At 44.2% G+C, this 17,665-nt stretch overlaps 1 protein-coding gene and 1 long non-coding RNA gene across 6 annotated transcripts in view; one reads left to right on the forward strand and one right to left on the reverse strand.

The window, feature by feature from the left end:
• The window catches only part of NHEJ1 (non-homologous end joining factor 1), an 82,294-nt gene that overhangs the window by 55,190 nt on the left and 9,439 nt on the right, over window positions 1-17,665 (reverse strand). For all 5 annotated transcript variants that reach the window (XR_015255570.1, XM_086719679.1, XM_086719680.1 and 2 more), the window contains exons 4-5: window positions 16,439-16,577; window positions 15,805-15,863 (exon numbers count right to left, since the gene is read on the reverse strand). Coding sequence is in view for 4 of the 5 variants with exons in the window: in XM_086719679.1 (XP_086575805.1) it covers window positions 15,805-15,863; window positions 16,439-16,577 (198 nt within the window). In the remaining variant the exon portion in view is untranslated. The remainder of the gene's footprint in view (window positions 1-15,804; window positions 15,864-16,438; window positions 16,578-17,665) is intronic.
• On the forward strand, window positions 5,189-7,521 carry LOC147578684 (uncharacterized). The gene is made up of 2 exons (XR_015255569.1): window positions 5,189-5,359; window positions 7,340-7,521. It is a non-coding gene; the product is annotated as an uncharacterized LOC147578684 (long non-coding RNA).

Raw genomic sequence — 17,665 nt, forward strand, 5'->3', positions numbered from 1 at the left:
AGGACCAAAGACCAAAAAATCCAACAACACTTGGGAGCCAGCTCTTGGGGTTTTATAAACAGAGTAAGAGTGTCAACCTCTCAGATTCACACGAAAGTGCCTTCTAAGACTAAAGACTTCAGGGTATTTTCTCTGAGAGCTCTGAGAAGCAGGGCTAGTGAGTTCCACTTCTGACTTTACTATGTTAAATCAAGAGCCTTCGCGACCAGAAACCTTCCTCCCTTTCCGATTAATCAAGAGAGCTTAGTCTTTACCCTAATGGCCCAAGAGCCCAGGTTTCTATGAAGACTCATTTGTCCAGAAAGGGGAGGGGTGTGGGGGCGGGACTCCCCCCACTCCAGGCCCCCTTCATGCCAGAGAAGGAGGAAACAGAATAAGCAAAATAAAATTCATAAAGCGAAGCAGTAATTATGGTGTGGTCAACAAGAGGCTGTCCTCAGGCCCATCATTATGTGGCTAAATTTAACGCCCTGCGCGGCCAGGGGAGCCGTGCGCCCCGGGCACCGTGTGTCCACACAGACGCCAGCTCTGCCACCTTCACCCGCTCGACAGCCGCCAGGGCTGCCAGAAAGCAGGTCACAATTTTTTTTTATAGTCTGTTTACCAAGATGCTGTTTTTACTGCCGAGGTTTCTCTCATTTTATCTCTTTTTCCCTTTTCCCCAAACAGACTGGCCTGTATTTTCTGTCCTGGTTTTTTTTTTTTTTTTTCTTTCTCCCTCTCTGAGTACTATTTTCAGAACTCTAATTTTATATGGTATGTCCCTTTTTTTTTCTTTTCTTTTTTTTTTTTTTTTTTTTTTTTGGTAAATATTTGCCATGACTAAGCCAGGCACATCCAGTTTAAAAGACTCCGTCCCACAAAACATCGGGTCTTTAATGATATGCATCTCATTAGCTTGCCCCATGAAAGGGGGTATAGAAAAAAAAAAAGCAACTTACAGACTCTCTCACTTTTTATATCTAGAGAGACCTATATTTATATACGAGGACAAGCGGCAAACTGACATTCTGAGCCCCGATACAAGATTGGTACAATGGTCACTTGATTCAGGCTTTGGAGGCCTGAGAAGCAGTTTCAGGTGAGACAGGTTACTGGTCTGAATATCACTGCTGGTTGATCCAAGAGGGTCTGACCAGTTCAGGGCCACTAGAACCAACCCTTGGACTGCGAAGAATTAGGGCTCTCTAGACCCGGGGAACAAAACTCTGGGAAGTCCTCTGACACTAAATTTCCTCAAAACGGCTGTGAGAAAACAAAGAGAGCAAAAGAGCCAATCTTCCTCTGCACCACGGGCAGATGAAGTCAGAGAAAGTTTCAATTAGAGAGCTCTGAGAGAGTCCCCCTCCAAGGCAGAACTTCCACACTTTCACTCACCACCCAAAGGGCTTCTCTAGCTGGGCAAAGCCCCAAAATGGATGGCACGTTTTCTGGAAGTACACGCTGGGTTTGATGAAAGGGGCGGCATGGCCGGGCCCACCTACTGCAATGACCAACAGGGTCAGCGTCCAATAAGCACTACCTGAGGACTTAGCTGGGTGCTTTTAAACCCAGCGCGATCCTCTAAGATGGTTAGAGGAGCCCCAGGATTCAGCGTTTGCAGTAAGAAATGTCAGGGGAGGTAAACAGCCAGATATACAGATTGAGAGACCCTGAGAAGCTGTTGAAGCAGCATCCCATGGGAAGTCTATACTTTGTAGGGGTCACCAAAAGTCCAGAGTCCCCAACTTGGTTTTCATTAGTTCATTTAGGGATGATTAGATTCCAGAGGACTGACAAGTGCTAACTAAAATCACAGAACACTACTTTAGAAATTAAAATGCCAGTGTATTAGTTTATAAGGTGGGAGCTATACCATTCCAGTGACTGAACTATCTTCAGCTGATTTTTCCTGGGAAGCCAAATAAACACCGAGTGCTATTTGTCAAACACAGAAAAAAAGGCAGAAGACAGCAAATGACTTTATGGGAGACTTCATATACACTGTGGAAAAAAACTAGACATTTGTCCCCATTCTATTTCACTGCTTTGGCACTGTGGTAGATAAATTAATAAATTGTTACTCCTTAGTTCCTCTTTTTTCAAATTCTATACAACTCTGCTCCTCTGCTAGAACATCTTCTCGGACCTCATGAATAAATTATGTAAGTTTTTCTCTAATTGCTTATGAGAGCCCAGAGGTGTGCAAGACCAAGGGTTACAAGAAAGATGTGGAGGAAGAGAGGAGTACTCAGGCAGAGCACTCCAGCCACGGACCACTTTCCCATCTCTTACGTAGGCTAGGTCTCCATAATGCTCACAAATGGGTCTCAGTCCTGCCTACTGCCCACATAAAGTTCCAAGTGTCGCTGTGTAACACGTGGCAAGGCAACAGAATATGATGGAATAATACCGGACCTGAAGTTCAGAGCCATGGATCCTGGTGCCAAAACCTACCCCTGTTGGTCTACAGGGGTAAAGATAAAGTACTTTTATCTTTGCAGGCCCTAATTTCCCCAAAAGTAAAACAAAGAGATTTGATATATTCTTAAATCAATAAAGACCCTTCCAGCCCCCCAAATTCTATGGCTCTAATCTTCTCTGCACATACTAGAAACGCCATGATTTCCTTTGTTAAGTTACTAGCCTGCGCCCTTGCTGAGACTTGTAACCTAGTCTCATAGGCAATATATTTACAAACAGTAGGGTAAATCATTTCTGTAGATAGCTAATCTCACCCATTTCATATCTCAAAGATCCTCCCCATTCCTAGCTTCACTCACACCAAATTGGAAGGGGTTCTGTGGAGTAAAAGATCCTAAGAGGACAGTGTACAGTTTCAGAGGTGCTCAAGCTTCAAGGATAAGAGTAACAGAAGCCAAAGTGTTTTTGAAGGATTCCCTCAAACCACCACACCTAGGGAGAGCCTCTCAGATTGTGTAACTGAATAAAATACCTAGTTGTGTCTTTCCTTCAGTAGCCATTCACCGCACGAAATCCCTACATTCTCTTAGCTCAAGATTTACCTCTCCGAAAGAGGTTAGAGTGGGAGAGAGCCAAAGCATAAGAGACTTAAAAACTGAGAACAAACTGAGGGTTGATGGGGGGTGGGAGGGAAGGGAGGGTGGGTGAGGGGTATTGAGGAGGGCACCTTTTGGGATGAGCACTGGGTGTTGTATGCAAACCAATTTGACAATAAATTTCTTTTTTTTTTTTTAAGAGGTTTTCTCTTTAAATTTTTTTTAATGTTTTTTATTTATTTTTGAGACAGAGAGAGACAGAGCATGAACGGGGGAGGGGCAGAGAGAGAGGGAGACACAGAATTGGAAGCAGGCTCCAGGCTCTGAGCCATCAGCCCAGAGCCCGACGCGGGGCTCAAACTCATGGACCGCGAGATCGTGACCTGAGCTGAAGTCGGACGCTTAACCGACTGAGCCACCCAGGCGCCCCACAATAAATTTCATATATTGAAAAATAAATAAATAAATAAATAAATAAATAAATAAATAAATAAATAAATAAATAAAAGATTTACCTCTCCGGAAATACCTCTTCCAAACTAGTTTGCTATGCAAATGAATCTGTTTCTTCTGTCTCTGAGGTGACATATATTTTAAGTATTTAGAATATCCTTTGTATATATGCAAATTCCAGTGGTCTGATCTCCCTCAAAAGTCCACCTTTCAAGGGCAGAAACCACGTTTTCACTTTTCTGCATGATTCCACAATGTTTCATATTTCCAATGGTGCTTAAAATGTACCATCTACATAGAGTTTAAACCTCTAAATATAAAAACAAATAGACTAGGGGCACCTGAGTCGCTCAGTTGGTTGAGTGTCTGACTCTTGATTTCAGCTCAGGTCATGATCCCGGGGTCATGGGATCGAACCCCTCACTGGGCTCTGCACTGAGTGTGGAGCCTACTTGAGGTTCTCTCTCTTTCCCTCTGCCCCACTCACACACACACTTTCTCTCTCAAATAAAATTTTAAAAAATAGACTAAAGATTTCCCATACAAAATGAAAAAACTGTTTCTTGAGATTTTTAATGGCAATCTCTCCCTTGACAATTCCTTTATGGGAGAAAGCAAGGATACCCATGAATCCTAACATCTTGCTCCCTACACACTGGACTGCTCAACTGCTAACCTACAGGACTCAGTCTCTCACTTTTCAATGTGGCTCACTATCCAAAAGAAATATCACCATGAGTAAGGCTATAATAAGAGAACACTTTAGGCATAAGGCTAAAGGTAGGAAGCCAGGGTGCCTGGGTGGCTCAATCGGTTAAGCATCCGACTTCGGCTCAGGTCACGATCTTATGGTTCGTGGGTCCAAGCAGCGTGTAGTGACAGCTCAGAGCCTGGAGCCTGCTTCGGATTCTGTGTCTCCCTCTCTCTCTACCCCTCCCCTGCTCGTGTGCTATCTCTCTCTCTCTCTCTCTCTCTCAGAAACAAAAAAAAAATTTTTTTTAATTAAACTTAGGAAGCCAACACATCAGGAAAGCTTAAAGGTAAGTCATTTGATTCTTTTGTTTTTCCTCCGCATTTCTATAACCGGAGACAACATTTACCCACGTGAGAGGATCTTCCAATGCCACGGCCTTTAAGCTATAACCACTCATCACTGTGTGCCTCCTATATACAAGGCACTACGGTGATAAGTGACACAGAAAAGACACAAAGTGACACAGGAGTTCAGAAGAGGGAAAGAATACAGCTGATACTTTCACTGCTGTCTGTTTCACTATTTTGGTCATTAACAGAAAAGTCATGGAACCATCTGATGCTAAAAGTCCTTGGGAAGGAATTTAAAATTCCTGAATGAACAGGCAACATCTCCTGGGGAAAGAGGATGGAAATAGGCCGAGATCAAGTCATCTGCTCAAAACATCACCTGCACCTTCAGGCCATCCGCAAATCTCAGAGGAAGGACTAATTCTCCCACTCTGCTCAACTCCACAGGTCCTTGCTTCCCTCTATCATTTTCCCTTTATCAGCTTACGTTGCTGCTGTTCCAGTGGCTCCTCCTTTGCTTTCAAACACACGTGCATCTTCTCACCTTCAGAAGGGGTTCTGCTAAGCCACAGCTAACTCAGCAGCCAGCTCTCAATTCCTTTTCATTGTGAAATGAAATAATGAGAGTTCTATACCCATTGTGTCCATTGCCTTATCAACTGATCCTTCTTTAGCTGCCTGCAATCTGCTGATATTGCCCAAGATCACAAATTGCCTAATGGACTTTCCTCTGGCGGGCAGGCAGGCAGGCAGGCAGGCACTCGTTCACTTTGGTCTCTCTCCCGCAGACGGCGCTCTGGATCACCCTCTGCGGTGACGAGAAGAGCACGGGATTTGAGTAAAGACAAATATGAGAAAATCAGGTGAGTTGACTTGAAACAAATTCCTTAGCCCTTGAGCCTCTGCTTCTTTATCTTTCAAATGAAAATAATATCACCAACCTCATAGGTTTGTTTAAGGATTGTAAGTTAGATAAACCACCTGGCACTGTGTTTGGCACATGTACGTATGTACTTGATAACTGTCTGTTCCCCTTTCTGGGTTAATTAACTACTGCGTTCAGATTCTCCTCCTATCTGCTCGCACTTCCTTCACTGGCTCCTACCACTCCTTCCAACTATGACTCTTCTCCAAATCTCAATCATTGGACTTTTGTTCTTTTCTTCATGCTCTTCCCAGCAAAACAGGCATCCACTCTCATGACTTCAGGTATCTCTCCTCTGCAGCAGACTCCCAGATCTATTTCTATAGGTCTTTTCAACCTAAGCTTCAAACCCACTTTGTCAGTGCTTTCCTGAGCATTACCACTTATAGGTCCTACAATCAATTTAAATCCAACACGTATGTGAAAAAGACTTTCATCTTATATTTTTTCATTAACTCTGATCATATATAAGTCATCATTTTTTATACACTAAAGCACTGTTTAATGGCCATAATGTAATGAATGGACTTTGATGAAACCTTTCCTCTACTGGGGAAAGAGGAGAGAGACTCAACTGTGTGAATCATTGCCAAATGTCCCAGAGGTATGAGAAGCTTAGAGTTTAGGCCTAAGAAGGCTAGATGTTTGCCAGAAATAAGATATCCATCATCACTGCCTCACAACTCAATTCTCAACTAAGTGGATTTCTCAGACTGGAAATAAGAATGAAACCAAGTAAGAGACTAATGGTGGATTCAGTGGAGCTAAACAAACAAACAAACAAAAACAGTTTTCATTTTAGAAGAGTTGGTAACTTCCTCTGAATGAAGTACGATACACAATCCCCCAGAGCAGTGTCTGTTCAACTGTGCTAGCTTATCTGGGTCTAGACACAGGGGGCATGCGCAATTCAGTTTTCCACAGACCCCTACAAATCTCTGTTGTCTTCTATCCAGCCTGATATGCATATTTATGTTGCACACCGGTCCCCTGTAGTCATCTGAGTTAGTAACACTTGATTTCAAGGCTTTTGGATATGAGAATTTAGAGGCTGATGAAGTCCTTCACTATTAGGATTGCCACAATCAGAAATCTTCTCTTGGAAATGAGTGATTTTATTCCACTTGTATTTGTTATGTTGATTTCCTTTTTGCTTTCCCTCAGGTTTTTGATAAATTTTCTTTGGAAAGTATCAACCCCTGTACAATGCTTTGTAAAAGGAAAATAAAGAAACAGGCCTTTTAATACATCCTTGGGCCCAGAAGAAAAGAGGGGGTGGCCGGTGGCAGCAGGGCTCAAGAGTGACTACAGGAACCACATTGGGAAAACCCCAGAGGAGGCAAAATTCCGAAGAAATGTAGCTGAGAAACATATGCAGCCATTCCTTCCTCTCTGGAGATTTTCATTCCAGAGCTCAAATACTGGTGGATTTGTGTTTTAAATAAGGAAAACCATTCCTTTGTATGCCCAAGATTAGATTTAATTGAGCCCCACCCATGATTTTCCTAGTCTGTCAACAGTACCACTATTCTTGAGCTCACATAGGCATACCACGGACAGACTAATCTTCCCAAAGATCACTTTCCTATGTCAATTCTCCAGCCAAAACTTTCCACAGCTTCCCACTATCTACGACAGAAATGAGTAACTACAAGAAGGAAGTGCTCATCTCCTTCCTAGGAGATGTGCCGGTTTGAGAATCACTGCCTGTAATGATAGATGTTAATAACTGAACACAAACCGGCAAATAAATGGAATGCCGGCAGAAAAAAAAAAAAAAAAGCTGAAACACATTTACCTTCAGAATGAAGTACCAATCTTCCAGAGCAGCATTTAAGGCCCCCCAACAACCTAGCCTGAGGTTATTATCTTGTTAACCTTTTTTTCTACTAATCCTCTCCCACTCATTATTTTACAGCCTTCACCCATGTGCTTCCCAGCTAAAATGTCTTCCACTGAGTTCCCTAGCAAAACCGAAACCGAAAACAAACATGGAAGTCCAGATCAAGTCCTGCCTTTTGCAGGAAGCTTCTTCGATCACTCCACTACCGTGGCCCCTATCACCATTCATTAAGCAGAGCAAAAGCTCTTTGACGATAATATTCTCATACCTTGTCTGCTCACAGTACCTGGCATGGTGCATATACATCACGGAGAATACTGGGAGAATGAATTAACCACAGGGTTCTCTCAATCAGAGAACTGACATGCATGCTGGTAGGGAGGACAGTCGCCTGCATCTAGACTTATCCTTCTTTACGATGCCCATGAAGGCATACTGGGTCCTGTGCCTTCCTCTACATACTGAATACCAGGCATATGGTAGCAGGGCAGCCCTTCTAACTGTGGAGGGAGAGCCCAGAGAGAGGAAAATTTGAGGAAAAAGGAAACTTAAGAACTTACTTTTGGCTGTATGACTAATGTTCTTTCCAGGATTTTGGTAGGTTCTTATTCTTTTGGGTTTTGTGATATTTAATTTCTTAACTGGTCTAAAAAAGAGGTTCTGGGGTCACTCAGTAAGAAAAGATTCAAGGTTGATAGTTCATCCCAAAGTTGGGACTATCTCCCAATAAACAGGCAGGTGAGAGAATGGCAATCAGACAGCAATTCTTTCCTTAGGCTCCTCATCTATTTATAGTAGGGCTATCTAGATCTCGGGCTACCAACAGGTGATCATTTCACGGCCTATTCATAAGGTAGGGAAAATAAAGAGGAGTGGGAAGATAAGATTCATTCATCCATTCAACAAATATTTATTTCATGCCTACTGTGTGTAGAGGCACTGTTCTATGCACTTTGGATAAACCAGTGCACAAAACATATATACTTGTCTTTGCTGAGCTTACACATTCTAACAGGGGGAAGACACCATAAATGATGAATATAATGAAATAAGGAAATTTTATAATATGTTGAAAGTGAGTGCTATGGAAAAAATTAAAAGTAGAGCTTGGTAAAAATGAAATGGGAGTGCCATGTACAGAGGGGCAAGGATGTGGCTTGCAATTTTAAATAGGATACTCAGGGTAAACTCCATTGTGAAGGTGACATTTGAACAAAACCATGTATTATATTTTTGAGACACCTCCCCTTAAGAGGTGTAACTTAATTACCCTCCCATTGAGTGTGGCCTGAACTTAGTGACTCACTTCTAATGAAGGGATTACAGTAAGATAGTGATGGGCTGTCACTTCTGAGATTAGGTTGTAAAAAGACTGCAGCTTCCATTTTGGTCTTAGTCTGTCTCTTGGATCACTTGCTCTGGAGGAAGCCAGGACCATGTAATGTGAGCAGCCCTATGGAGAGGCCATATGACAAGGCAATGGCACCTCCTGCCAACAGCCACATGAGAGAGCTTGGAAGTGAAATCTCCAGCCCCTTATGATAATGGCATTCCCAGCCAACACCTTGACTGCCACTTCATGGGAGACCCTGAGCCAGAAATCACTCAGCTTAAGCTGCTTCCAAATCCCTGACCCTCAACACTGTTTGTTGTTTTAAACTATGACATTTTGGAGTAATGTGTTATAAAGAAGTAGATAACTAAATTTTTTTTTTACGTTTATTTATTTTTGAGAGACAGAGAGAGACAGAGTACAAGCGGAGGAGGGGCAGCGAGAAAGGGAGACACAGAATCCGAAGCAGGCTCCAGGCTCTGAGCCGTCAACACAGAGCCCAACGCAGGGCTCAAACCCATGAACCGTGAGATCATGACCTGAGCCGAAGTCGGTCGCCTAACCAACTGGGCCACCCAGGCGCCCCAGTAGATAATTAATATAGACAAAAAGGAAGTGAGGGAGTTGGCCACACAAATATCTGAAGAAAGAGCATTCCAGGCAGAGGAAACAGGCTGCAAAGAGGACTAAAAGCAGGTGGTAGTCAGAGAGAGTTAGAAAAACAGCACAAGGCCAGTGTGGATGCAGTGGAGTAAAAGAAGGAGAAAGTGGTAGGAGATGAGGTCAGAAAGGTAACAAGCAAAGTCCATGGGGCACCTGGGTGGCTCAGTCGGTTAAGCATCCAACTTCGGCTCAGGTCATGATCTTGTGGTTCGTGAGTTCGAGCCCCACGTCGGGCTCTGTGCTGACAGCTCAGAGCCTGGAGCCTGCTTCCAATTCTGTGTCTCCTCTCTCTGCCCCTCCCTTGCTCATGCTCTGTCTCTCTCTCTCAAAAATAAATAAACATTAAAAAAAAAAAAAAAAGAAAGGTAACAAGGTCCAGATCATGTAGGATTTTGCTCTATAAGTGTAATGTGAAGCCAATATGAAGGACTTTGAGCAGGGCAGTATCATGATGTGATCTGTGTTTTAATAAGATCGCTTTGTTGGTAATGGGCCAGAAGGAGGCATAGGTAGCAGCAGGGATAGCAGTAAGGAGGTTACTGCAATAATGCAAGAAAGAGACAAACATGGCTCAGACCAGAAGGGTAGCAGCAGAGGTGAAAGTACGCATGTGTTTTGAAGGAAGAGCCAACAGGAGATCCTGATGGACTAGAGGCAGGATGTGAGAGAAAGAAGTCAAGGATGACTCCAAAGTTTATGGCCCTAGCAAGTGAAAGAATGATGTTTCCATCAACTAAGATGTGAGGAGGCTGTTGGAAAAGCAAATTTGAGGGTAAGATTAGGAGTTCAGTTTTGGACACATTGAGTTTGACACTCTGGAGGACTTCCACGCGGATATGTTGAGCAGGCAGCCCAGAGTCTGGGGGGAAAGTCTAAGAATAAAAATTAAATTCGGGATTCATCAACAAGGTAGTCAAAGCCACAGACTACATGAGATCACTAAAGGAGTGAGTGAAAAAATATAAGAGCACCAAGGACTGAATGCTGGGCACTCCAACATGAAGAGGTAATAAGGGAGAAGAACCAGCAAGCGGTTTGGAGATGGAGCAACCAATGAAGTAGGATGAAGGACAGGACAGTATCATACTACGGAAGCCATGTGAAGAAAATCTTGAGAAGGAATTAACCAGCATTATATTTAAAAATTTTTAATGTCTATTTAGTTTTGAGAGAGAGAGAGAGAGAGAGAAAGAATGCGTAATTGGGGGAGGGGCAGAGAGAGAGGGAGACACAGAATGCGAAGGCTCCAGGCTCTGAGCTGTCAGCACAGAGCCTGACGTGGGGCTCATCCCCATGAACCACGAGATTTATGACCTGAGCCAAAGTTGGACACGTAACCAACTGAGCCACCCAGGTGCCGCAGGATTAACAAGCATTATAAAGGAAAAGCCTAAATGAGAAAAGATCAGCGAACTCAATTTTCCCTGCCCCCCATCCTTCTTTTTCATTTCCATATCCTCCCTTATGCCAAATGCCATGGCAGAGATATGTACAAGAGGCTGTGGGAATAGCAGGATAGTGTCCCTGTGCCTGAAAGGAGAGCAGACTGCGGAAAGGAAAAACTGTCACGGAAAACACAAAAGAGATGATGTCTGTGCAGAGTCAGGAAAGCTAAATAGGAATCTGCCACGAGGACGAGACAGAAAAGAATACCAGGCAAGTTGGTCAAGAGATGTATGGGCATTAAGACTTCAGTGTGGTAGGGGCCCCTGAGTGGCTTCGTCCGTTGAGTGTCTGACTTCGGCTTCGGCTCAGGTCATGATCTCACTGTTCGTAAGTTCAAGCCCCACACTGGGCTGGCTGCTGTCAGCTTGTCAGTGCAGAGCCCGCTTTGGATCCTGTCCCCCTTTCTCTGCCCCTCCCCTGCTTGCACTCTTCCAAAACTAAATAAATATTTTTAAATTTTTCTAAATAAAAAAATAAAATAAAGACTTCAGTGTGGGAGAGTGACAGAGGATCAGACTGCAGAGGTCAAGAGGACCAAATCATATGCCATGACCTTGTGTGAATGACCTTGTGTGCCATGCAAGGAGTTTGAACTTTATCCTGTAGGCAACCGGGAACCCCTAAATGACTCTAAGCAATCTGGTTTTCTGTTTCTGTCTCAAAGAGACCACTCTGACAGAACGCAAATTCAACTGGAGGGGAATAAGGACTGACTGAGTGACAAGCTAGGACGCTACTGGAAGGTCAAACCAATAAAAGGGGGACGGGGGTGGGGGTGCTAATCTAAGGCAATGAACGCCGGAATAGAGAAGAGCAGATTCAAAAGACAGTTGACAAGTTAGGCTTTGAAAGTAAGGACAAAGACAAAAATGGGTAACTGTCAAGTTTCTAGCTTAGAAAGCTGAACGGATACTGGTACGATTCCCCAAGATAAGGAATATAGGAAGAGAAATGGGTTTAGGGGAGTAGATGGTTTCTTTTGGACAAGTTTAGGGCATTGCATGTGGGGCATCCAGGTGGACATGTCAAATGTGCAGAAAAAAATATGGGCTGCAGCATAGTAGAGACATAAGATTGGCACTCACTGGTGTACTTGCGACAGTTGAAACTGGGGTCTGGATGAGATGCCCCAGAGAGGGAAGGGTGAGTGGATAAGGACAGGATCTTGAGTAACACTAACATTTAAGGGGCAGGTAAAGAATGGAACACTGGCCAAGGAAACCAAGCAGAGGCTATCTGTGAATGAACTCAACAGGACAGCAGATTCCAGGTTAAAAGATCATCTTCCCCAGGGATCACTGATATAACCTCTAGCTTTCTAAGAGCAGCAGTGAGTATCTTCACAACTTGAAGCATCTGCTCTAGCATCGGGCTGCAACCAGACAGAGAATGAACACAGTAACTTAAAACTAGACAGGACACAAGGCTACATTTAGGACGCTGAGTCAAATCAATGCTACCTATAGGTACATAACTATAACCACATAATAGACATTGGTGAAGGCACTATACCGAACAGATTAATTTAAATCTTACAAGGCATGCAGCCTGCAGCAACGGGAATGACTGGCTATGCTGAATACTCTCCTCTGAAGATAGGGAAGGAGAGAATCCATTAAGGCCCCCTCCCTAAGGAAGCCAACTTCACGCAACCGCTCAGGTTTTGGTGTTAAGGGCTGATTCCCCGCCAGGGGTTGCCAGCTGCAGAGGGCGGGGCTCTATTTTGGGCTGCCTGCTGTCCCTGAGCCTGGCCGCGTCTGGTTTGAGCAGCATGCAGCCCCAGTGACTCACACACCCATGCAAACCGCCTGTGGCTCAGTGGCACGGCCTCGGAATGCCAGCCTCAGGCCAGCTCCCTCCTCACCCCATTACACTGGGATAAATAAATAAAGAGCCCGCCAGCAGCCGCACAGCCTGATGGCAACCAGATGGAGAGAGGGAGGCATGGACAGGGCCAGGGGAAGGAACTCCCTCCAGTGGACTAGAGTGAGAGAGGGCCATGCCAGCCCCATCCTCCTAAACTTCTTTAACACAGTTCCTACTGCCATGTGGTAATAGTCCCCCATTCCTGGACTCATCTTCCATTCCTGATGGTGCCTCCCAGCACCATCTCCCAGTCCTAGGAAATGCTCTTTATGGGGATCTTCCCTCTATGAAGATCATACCAGCAGCCACTCCATCCAGCCAACTTGAGGAACAGTGCCAGTACTCCCCCCAGATCAGGCCACCATCGGTTGGCCCCCTGGGGCTCCCTGGAAATGCGAAATCGAAGGCTCTTGGCAGGAGAGGAAAAACAAAAGAACTAAATATGAAGATGTAACCCCTGTTCAACCCTTAAATATTTTTCCTGGCCTTAGTCTCCTAGAAACTTCCCTGCCCTACTGCCCTCTGTGCTCTATCTCTATGGCCTCTAGCCTAGAACTAGGAAAAACAGACCCTAGGCACTGACCGCATGGCCCTCTGACATCAGCCGTGGCCCCCCTCTACCTTCATCCCGAGCTCTCTGTCCCCGGTTTGTTTATCTTCCTATGTTGCTTATTTTGATGGCACATCCTTTCAGCTGTCTTGGGTGACCCCATGACCCTTCTGTGTCCTGTTTGTAGGACCCCAGGCAAGAAGAGTAACTGAAAAGGTACAGTGGCCCTAAGAAATTCTGCAGTCCCGTTAGGAAACGGGTTCTAGCGGCTATGCAAGACATTCAGTGATCCCAGAGGACACTGCAGTGATCCCAGAGGTCACAAGAATTCCACATTGTCCTAGCCCTTAACTCTCCTCTAATTGGTGTATACAGCCAGTTAGCGTGGCAAAACAAAATAGGGATGATCCCAGATAAGAAATGTAGGCAGTCCTAAACATACAGCTACAGCTACATGACCTTAGGCAAGTCATTTAACCTCTCTGGGGCCCAATTTCTTAATCTATGAAATGGAAAGCTACAGCCACTTGTCTCTCAGCTCCTTTGCAGATATATAAAATTCCGTAAGTCTATGTGGTTTGGGTGTGATCCACCCAGTACTTAGAAGACCAGTATTCCTGAAGTAATTGGTTCCAAAACACCAATATTCTTCCTGGGTTGGCACCAGGACTCTCCATGCTTTCTCATTCGATTCTGCAGGATTGCCCCCACCCCAAAGCATGGAAGAGAGGAGCTTCCAATTTTACAAATGAGTAAATGGAGGCTCTGAGTACTGATTTATCCGAAGCTGCAAAATAAACCAAGAGAATAACTGAATACCCCAAATATAGGTCTCACAAGCAGCACTGTATGCACAGGCCACACCGCCACACTTTTCATGAAATTCCCCTAGCACGGATTTACCAACATCTTCATCCACAAACTTAGTGAGAACCTACGACTCCTAGGCACTCTGTTCAGTGCTGGGGATACAGAAAAGCATTCAACACAGTCCTTGTCCTCAAACTGTCCACAGATCAATGGAGGAGAAAGGCATAGTCTTGCAGACATATAAACGGTAATATCACAAAGCTGTAAGTGGTAAAACAGAGGTAGGAACCAAGGTACTATGGTGGCGGGAAGAAGGACTATCTTTACAAGGAGAGTCTGGAAAGGTCTCCCAAAGAAGCCAAAGCTGACACTTCAAAGATTAATAGAAGTTTACAAGGTAGATAAGGCCAGGGCGTTGGGCATTATAGATTTAAGGGAACAATGTATGCCAAGACATAAAGGCTGAAGAAAGGCACTTTGGCAATTCAAAGTCATTGTCTGTCACTGAAGTATAAAGTTCATAAAGAAAAATGTTAAGAAATCAAGTTGGTAAGTATGTGGGCACTAGATCAGGAAGGGACCTCTCTGCTGGGCTAAGACGAAGCTTTGTATTGTTTAACTAAGGGGCTGAAGCAGGGAATTAGCATGTCACCCCCGGCCTGTGTTAACCTCCTTAATACCTACACTTATGGACAGAGGACGCTATCTGGCAGAAAAATGGCCTAGGAAATCTCTCTGTGGCAAGTGTAATGGTCTCTCTTTCCCCATAAAGACTTGAAATCTCCTCTGCTTCAGGACTCAACAGTACATGCTTTCCTTCTTCTCCAGAGTTAAATTGCTTCAGTAGGTGGACTGAGCACTCAACTCGCATTTTTTGCTCTTAGTGTTAAGACCCCAAGCATCATGGCGTCTTGGCTTGGCCAATGCACAGAGGCAGAACAGAAGGTTCCAAGTCAAGAACACCTGCTTTAGGCCTAGCCCTGTGAAAAACATTAATTTCATGTTCAAAAGAAATATGAGTCACCGTCCCTGTCCACAAAGAGTTTACAAATTAGCCTAGATGACAAGACAAAAATATGAATAATCTATACAGAACGCAATATTATAATAGCATCATTTGCTTACATAGTAAAGTACCAACTTGGGTAACACATATAATTAGAAAACAGGGCAATAATACTAAGGTACTCACTGTACAACTAACCAGTCCCAAAAGAGTTAGAGAAGGAGAAGATCAATATTGACTGTTATTATCAAAGGTCACTATTATTAATACTCCCCCTGTTTGGCATTTAATAGATGTTTCTTTTGGCCAAGCTCAATCCTTAGAAGGGAAACCTAGGCAGGAGCTTCTGACAGGCCACAATTATCTACTCCCCATTCATTCCTTTGCCAGTCCCCTTGTATAAACACTGTGATTTTCCACAGCCTACTGTGCCCACAAGACAGTTCCCAAATGGTAGCCCTGTGCTTTTCACCTTCCTCTGCTGCGGGATGTTGAAGGGGCCTGGACAAGTAATAATAACTAGCCCCCCACCCTATAATCCAGACCTGCGATCTGATCTCAACAAGCAAAAATTTATCAACTGGTCAACCAAACTTTCCAAGGTTAGAGAATTCCAAATGAAATCCCTACGTTAACAGAGATGTTTTACAAATGTTAACCAGCCCACTTTCGCCTTTTATATTCTTGCCCCCTATTTCACCCTATCTTCCCCAATATGCGTCTCAAGTTTTATCAGATTTTCTCTAGGCACCTTTTTCAGAGAAAGGACTTCCCAACCATGCAAGCGAGCTAACACCCAAAACGCGTGAGAAAATAAAGCAAAGTTGCGCAAGGAAAAAGAAAGTTCTTATTGTTGCATACACTACCTCTACCATAAATTGTTCCAAGAAGGAATTTTCTTCAAATGGCTCTGTCTTCAGCCGATCTGTAATAAGAAGGGATACAGAAAAGAAATATTAGTCTTAGGATGAGCTTCTTGACTGTGAGAAGGAAAAGAAACAGAGCCCAAGATTTCTTGGGAACGAGCATAAACATGCAACACCCAGAGTCCAGCAGGAGAAGGGATGAGAGTGTGTGAGCAAACAGCAGGAGGAAAGGGTGATTAGCCACACAGGACATGTTCGGTGGCAGCATGTGCTCTTAGGAGTTTTTCCTGCCACGAAGACAAAGGTCAAACTGAGTTTTTATTCTGAAGCTGAAACTCTAGCACTTCCTAAGGTCCCAAGTCTGTGTCGCCCTCGTACAATTTTGTATAGAGCTGTTGGCCCTTTTCCAAAGTCCCCCCTTGCCATAACCTAGGCCATGACTGGACTCAGTTACAGCTTCTATGGCTACTGGACACCAGCCAAGTCCTCAAGGCAGAGAGAAGTGTCACCCAGCATCTGGTCAGCATCTCCCCAGGGAAACCCATCTCTAATGCAAACGACTCTCCCCTTTTCTGAGGCCCTTTGACCATCTAAACCATTCCCCTCGCAACACCCCCAAAGAATACCCTCTCACCTCGGCTCAGCACAGCCCCACTCTCCTGGTAGTCCTGGATCTCTAGATCTTTCATTCGAAGCAAGGTTGCTAGCTCCCTCCCTTGGCACTGCAAGGCCAGGCTCATGCCCATGAGAGGACGAATCAAATGCTGGGAGACCTTTCATAGAAGAGACGTCCATCAGCCAACAGATACTTACAGAGTACTCCCTAACACTATATTAGGAACTAGAAAAAATATTGAAAAATAAATGTTTTCACAGGGACTTACAGTTTCATAGGCAAGCAATCCATCTACACAAATACAGTAATAAAATAATTAAATAGGTATGTGAAAGAAGTTCAAGGGTTTTCTTCGCAACACGGATAAAAGGATGGGAAGAATAGAGGAGAACACAGGGACAGATAACCTGGAGTGGCAATTTAAAGAGAAGGACGTGGGGTGCCTGGGTGGCTCAGTCAGTTAAGCATCATCTCTTGATTTCAGCTTAGTTCATGACCTCATGGTTTGTGAGTTCAAGCCCCACATTGGGCTCCATGCTTACAGCACTGAGCCTGCTTAGGATTCTCTTTCTCTCCCTATCTGTCCCTCCCCCACTCATGCTCTCTCTCTTTTTGTCTCTCTCTCTTTCTCTCTCTCAAAATAAAGAAATAAACTTAAAATTTGTTTAAAAAAGAAGAAAATAAAGAGAAGGATGTGACAGAGTTGATAAGAGGAAGGTGTTGCCTCAATTCTCCTCAGAGACTGAGGGACAAAAGCGGAAACCCAAGTAACCTTCAGGAAAGTAGGTGTGGCTTAAACAGAGTGAGCTAGCTGGCGTATAACAGAAGACAAAAACCAACAGAGAGTAGAGAGCCTTGGGTCAGTCTCAAATTAAACCCAGACATTGATTACGAGCCATTTCAGGGCTGCCAATAGCCCAGAATGAGCCCAGAGTTTCAATTTGCTCCCACAAATGCACCAAAGTCTCAGGTCATAGTAACAGAAGCCAGCCAGTCACCAAGAGGCCAGCCTGGGAAGGAATAAACCGACTAGCACACCTTGCTCTTAACAAGAGATAAGAAGGACGTGAGCATAGCCACGCCACCGAGCAGCTAAGATGGTATTCTCACATGATAATACACAGCTATATAGGAAAATCATTTAATTCACCTACGCAAGGTATTCAGTAGCTTTAGAAAGGAGAAAGCCATAGCCAAAGAAAAAAGCTAAAATCAATCATCTCTCTGTGGCTAGTGCATGCTATC

This window comes from Puma concolor, chromosome C1 (genome assembly GCF_028749965.1).
Source record: "Puma concolor isolate L17-30 chromosome C1, mPumCon1.1.hap2, whole genome shotgun sequence".
Lineage (NCBI taxonomy): Eukaryota > Metazoa > Chordata > Mammalia > Carnivora > Felidae > Puma > Puma concolor.